The sequence below is a fragment of the Nymphaea colorata genome, chromosome 6 (genome assembly GCF_008831285.2).
Source record: "Nymphaea colorata isolate Beijing-Zhang1983 chromosome 6, ASM883128v2, whole genome shotgun sequence".
In the NCBI taxonomy this organism is placed as follows: domain Eukaryota; kingdom Viridiplantae; phylum Streptophyta; class Magnoliopsida; order Nymphaeales; family Nymphaeaceae; genus Nymphaea; species Nymphaea colorata.
Window position 1 is genome coordinate 20,387,580 of NC_045143.1, and position 5,668 is coordinate 20,393,247.

At 40.8% G+C, this 5,668-nt stretch overlaps 1 protein-coding gene across 2 annotated transcripts; it reads right to left on the reverse strand.

Moving 5' to 3' along the window:
- Nucleotides 1-1,751: 1,751 nt before the first annotated feature.
- Nucleotides 1,752-5,447, reverse strand: LOC116256545 (transcription factor BHLH089). Of its 2 annotated transcripts, XM_031632938.2 has the most exons (7): nt 5,052-5,447; nt 4,309-4,793; nt 3,618-3,830; nt 3,112-3,177; nt 2,911-2,979; nt 2,722-2,793; nt 1,752-2,168 (listed from the first exon to the last, which is right to left on the reverse strand). In XM_031632938.2, exons 2-7 carry the CDS (start codon nt 4,702-4,704, stop codon nt 2,058-2,060), a joined length of 927 nt encoding a protein of 308 aa, XP_031488798.1. In that variant the 5' UTR covers nt 4,705-4,793; nt 5,052-5,447; the 3' UTR covers nt 1,752-2,057. The 2 variants fall into 2 exon arrangements, with proteins under 2 accessions (XP_031488798.1, XP_031488799.1); XM_031632939.2 differs by having other exon boundaries at nt 4,309-5,447.
- Between the last annotated feature and the right edge of the window lie 221 nt (nt 5,448-5,668).

A 5,668-nucleotide genomic window follows, 5' to 3' on the forward strand; every position in this document is an offset into this window, starting at 1 on the left:
CTTAAATCTCCAACTCCAACATGGATGGGAATGCCGAGAGACATGAGTAGATAACGCTCATGAATGGGCGAACAAGCCTACTGCCTCAGAAAAAGGAAAAAGTCCAAAGCCCCTTTCCTTCATTCCCCTACCTACCTAAGGTGCATCACCGTCCCTAATAATTTAGGTATCACACTCCATCATTTAAGACACAGAAACCTATGAAAATCTAACTAAAAATTTGCCTTTTCCGAAGCCCCTAACCTACCAGTTATTATGCTATAACCCTTGAGACTACATAATGTCCCAAATAGCCCCCCACACATTCACTTCTCTGTATATACTTACTCCGCATGTGGCCAAAATTGGAAATTCAACCTAATAAGCCAAGATAACGGCTGATTGATTCAGCAATTTAGTTGAATTTGGTGTGAACCAGCAAAAAGGTAATACCGTATACATTTTGTTAAAAAAGGTGATAAAAATATGTTAGAAAATTACTAAGAGGAAACTTTGAAATATTTAAAAAATAATCAAAGAACAAACAATGCATTGACACGTGGTACCCGAATATTGGCAGACGAATCGAAACAGTTTGCCACTGGTTTGATAGATCAGCCGGTTCAGACTGATTTTCACAACACCACTTTCTTGTTTTAATCATGAAAACACATAAGTAGAAGAAAGTATCACGAGAAAAATAAAGAGAAACAGGAGTTCATGGCATCAATTAATATGGGAACGAGCACATGGTGGAAAGCAGTGCAGTTTTACACCACTTTTAAACTTTACAATGATTAAGATAATCTTGTCTTATTGCACCCTGATCATGCATATTCATAACATAATCAAGCGAAAAATACACATCCATCAAGGTTAAATAGCTGACTACAAATCAGTATGGCCAACTTAACGAGGGAAATAGATAAAGCCTATTGTACTGCTCAAAAGTTAACCACCTGAACCTGAAGACGAAGCTGGATGGAACCTTGGTGTTTCAGCTGCCCCGTTCTTATGGTATAAGCATGAAAATGATACTCTAATTACAATTTTCTGGATCCAAAACATTCACACACCCGCTTTCTAGGATGCATTACCAGGTCTGAGCATAATTGACTCAAATGAAGGTATGGACGCCCAAATTCCATTCAAGATGCTCACCAATAGAGAGCGCAGGCAGGCCCAACCAGAATGATGCAAAGAAAACTCAATATGCTACAAGCATATGGCTCAAGTTCTTATCTTCAATATGTTGGTTATGAAACATCCACCACAAAAAACAAGGAAAACAACAGAAAAAGCATACGTACAGAGTTCCCAAAAAAATGGCAGCTTGGAAAGGCTTGCTACATTGCTACCAGTGACCTCAGTCGAAATTACAAGCTAGATCTTATTCATCGGCCCCAAGCAAGTTCCAACAACAATAAGATTCTGTAGTGTGTCATAACCCTCAACCCTTTATAAAGCTGGTGCATCATCGGTAATCATAATAATGGCCTAAAAGATAAGTGCATTGAACTTTTATCCTTCATATGTGTTTAATATTTAAGCCAATAACAAATGAGATATTCCTTAGACCAGTATCTGAAATAAAATTATCCCCTGTAAGCAATGGTTACACAGTTCTTAAACTAAGAACGCAGAGAGAGCAGTTTCTTCAAAATCCCGTAGCTTACCAGAGAAAAGATTGAACAAGAGAAGAAACACATCATGTGCACAACGGAACAAGATACCTCCAATCCTTTTCTTTAAAAATGTCAAAGTAAATCCAGTGACCCTGCAAGTTTTCTAACTGGTTCATTATCTACTCAACTTTTTATTACAATAAGCAACACCACACTGACATCATATCAGGGGATAAAAATGGATTTCTAAGTAGTTCTAACACACAAAGAGAGAAAACTTCCAGGCTGAAGGATTGAGGCTAAGTGTGCGCATAAAGACAGCTTTTTCTACCTGAAGCACAACAGACTATGAATACTGCATCACGATTGAACTACATTGCCTAAACAATATCGGAACTAAAATTTGCTCACATTGACATGAGACATCCTTTCCCCAGTTCCGGATAACCACAATCATCTTTCAAATCCACCACCAACCTGCTTGTGGAGCCATTCTTGGGGAGATCCTGGGCTATAGTCTCGATCTGGCTGTAAGCTGAATGCAACACCAGCTGGCTCAAATGCCTGAACACCAAGATGAAAGGTATGTGGCTCATCAAATGCCTGCGTTATTTACACTTCATATCATGCAGAGGGTTTTCTTAAGATCCAAACACTAAATAATTTCTTTCTTAAGATGATACAGAGGATAAGCATGATGAAGTTAATTCCTTGTAAAGACATCCTATGCAAGAACCCTGGGATCATTGATTGTGTGGCTTGCAATTGGTAAATTTGATTTAGCTTTACAGTATGGTCTGACCCTAGAAACTAGAATTCCTATATCATAATTGAACAACAGAATTTTCTTCAAATATGTCTTATGGCAGCCAACAGATACCCTAGTAGCAGTACCATTTCTGTTTATAAAACCTGTTATAGTGAGGCAGAACAAAAAGCAAGGGTGCAGTAGGTCTTGATAACATAATAGAAGCAAGACCAGGGCAGGCAAATGAAATATGCAGGAAAGAAACGTTCTAGGGAGAGAACAAATGATCAGCTCATTCGACAATTGCTTCAATGCAAATAACAACACTAGGTGATATGTAAATCTCTATTTTAGATTCTTTCAGCTCACTTCTTTTACTGGAAATGCCTCAATGCTTGAGTTCATCCTTGAATTGACTGCTTCCAGCTTCATTGACAAAAACTGCAAATGAGAAAAAAAAAAGGAAAAGGAAGGTCATTTGATGCAGTTCAGTCTAAATTAAAGAGGTAATATCCAAGCTTCTGTTGGATGGATGAACAAACTACAAAGGCACAATACCTCAACTTGGCGCTGCAATGACTGTATGTAATTAATAATTTCATCAAGGACCATAGCTTTGCCTATCACCTACAAAAGCAACCATGATTTACCAAACTGCCAACCCTTCGCTGAAAACCTAGAAGATAAAGCATTATAAAATAGAAACAAGGAAAAACTACATGAGCAATAGAACAAAGAAAAACTGAGATAGGTTGTCACCTTATTACATCCTGGGACTAAATCCTGCAGAATCTTCATACGTTCACTTATTTTTTCTCTCCTAGCCTACAAACAGGAGAAGACTCTATTCAGCACATTCAAAGAACTTTTCAGTTGACATAAAACAGGCCAGTTATACAATGTCAATCTACTGCCAGTGGTAAACGCAACATCCCATGAGAACCGAATCAAGCACCAAGTAACAGTAAATTCTACATGCTTGGGATCTAGCTTGTAGAGAATCCATTAAATTCATGATTCTGCACAAAACGACCCTGTCAATGCACATGTTGGCTGGGAGAATCAGCACAGAAGCAAATTGTATTTAACCATGGTTCTGCACTTGCAAATGCAGCACCTTAACTAAACAATTAATTAGGCATCACACAGTTTTTTCCGTTCCATTTTCTGTTTAATAGAGACAAGAACTTTGCATCCACAAGCATAGGAAGGGGATCTTAAGTTTTTGGTTCCAGGAATGAAGTATGAAGGAAAAAAATGCTTACTCTTTCTGCCAAACTATGGCTATCAGTAGCTTGTCCTCTTCTTGCTCTCACATGGATATAATCCTGCTTTGGCGGCTCAGCTGGCTGAACCGGTTGACCACTTTGTTCAGTCTCCTTGCCATTTACTGCAGGTCCTGTTTCAGCTTCAATTCTCAAATCACCATTTTCATCTCCCTGTCGTGCCCCTTTTGAGCGCTTTCCGCTGTACTCAATCTGCAGCAGATATAAAATTAGACGACAAAAAGGATGAGGAAAAGATATTAGCTGAAAGATACAAAACCATGTTCCATAATTATATAATTCGATCTAGACGATCTAATGAGCAGTATGAAGTGGAATGCAAACAATTGACTCGGATTTCTACATAGAGAGAGATACAAAACATGTTTGAACCCTGGGGAGTTGCATTTAGAATTAAGAAAGCAAAGTTCAGTAGACCAAAAGGTTTCAGAATAAACTGGCGATCCAAACGCCATTTGAGAAAGAGCAATACAGGTCCGAAAAATAGTACCACCAAAATTTTCCTAGTTTTTTTTTTCAGGCAGATGGTAGCATTCGGATCATACAGCACAATAGTAAAAAAGAGATAAAACCAAATTAACTAGTGCAACTAGATTGACAACCAATCAATTCCCAATAACAACACGTAAACCAAGTAAAATGAAGAAAATGAGAACTTAGGGTGACAAACCATCTTTTGATCAGGGCAGCTGCTGGAAACGAGCTTCGACGATTCATCTTCATTTCCATCCCTTCTCTTTTTCTCGCCATTGCTCCTGCAAAGCGAACCGTCGCCGCCGCTCTGCTCTGTCGTCACTGACGAGTCATCGACAGACGGGTCACGGTTGCTCGTCAGCTCTGCAAACCGAACACTCAAACCCTGCGCAAATTGACTACTCGTCCGCTGATCGCCCTCTACGCCCCGCAGAAACGCCAGACCGTTGCTGTTCATATCTATTCCTCCCCTGCCATTGAGGTGTGGAATCGACCACATTGCCTGCAGATTTCCAAATGGGGACGACGAATTGGCGGCCGCATTGGACGCAAACGAAGCCTGAGCTTGAGCAAGCAAGGAGGAAGGATCCATCCGCTTGCCCAAATCTCCAAAAGCTCAGAAACACCCAAAATCCCAGAATCCGTTCTTCATTCTCTGAACTCAACGCGCGTTCGTTTCACCTACCAATTAAAATGTGATGGGGACCAAAAAGAGAGAACAAAACACAAAAACTTAAGAACGCATTGTGGATCGCTTCGTTAGATCAACTCTACATCAGAAGCAAAGAACAGAAATATGAATCTGGGGTCGCCGGATTTGTGGTGGTGTTCAGAAGCAGCTGGAGAAAGAGGTGGCGTGAAGAGGGGGGGAATGGGACGAGAGTCGGCGTTAGAAGGGGGGAAATCTTGGGTGGGGCGGTCTGTGGCAGAGGCCCGTACCTCTCTGGGACCGGGCGATGTGGATCTTTCTTCTTCGTCTCAACCGCGGCGGCCACGAGTGAGGGGCAGCAGAGTCATCCAAAAGAGAGTAGTTGGTGGGGATTTCTAGGCAAATGACTCTCAGTTCTGGCGAATGTGGCAAGATCAAGCACACACTCTCTCCCCACAGTCCTCCCCTCCAGTTAGAGGAACACAGGCGAGTGAGACAAGCACAAGGGTCCAGATAAGACACAAAGTTCAGAGTTACTAGAAGTTTCCCCCAGGCAGGGAAGCTCGTTTCTCGCTTCCAATGCGTGTACTTCAATCCTCCTAAAGCTGTACTGAGAACCTACGCTTCTCCGCTTCCGAAACGGAGAAACCGACTCTTCTTTTCCCGTCTACCACCTGCAACTTGCTTTCGAGAACAGAAAGTTCTGCGTCGTCTTATTATAAGTCAGGATTTATGTGAAATATCGAAGATGTCAACATGTTAGAAGAATTAGACTGTTCTAGTTGTAGTCGTAATTGGTGTTTTTGCAAATTTAATCAGAACCATTGCAAGATATAATGGTGAAAGAAAACTACCATAGTTCACTCTCTTATCAGTTATCACCATGAATTCAGGCCGCCAATATTAT

Excerpts from the sequence above, each read along its gene's own strand:
- LOC116256545 (XM_031632938.2), bottom strand. The coding sequence starts at position 4,704 with ATGGATCCTTCCTCCTTGCTTGCTCAAGCTCAGGCTTCGTTTGCGTCC. Across the intron at positions 3,178-3,617 it reads GCCATAGTTTGGCAGAAAGA|GCTAGGAGAGAAAAAATAAG; the intron begins GTAAGCATTTTT and ends TCCTGTTTGTAG. Across the intron at positions 2,980-3,111 it reads TAGTCCCAGGATGTAATAAG|GTGATAGGCAAAGCTATGGT; the intron begins GTGACAACCTAT and ends TTGCTTTTGTAG.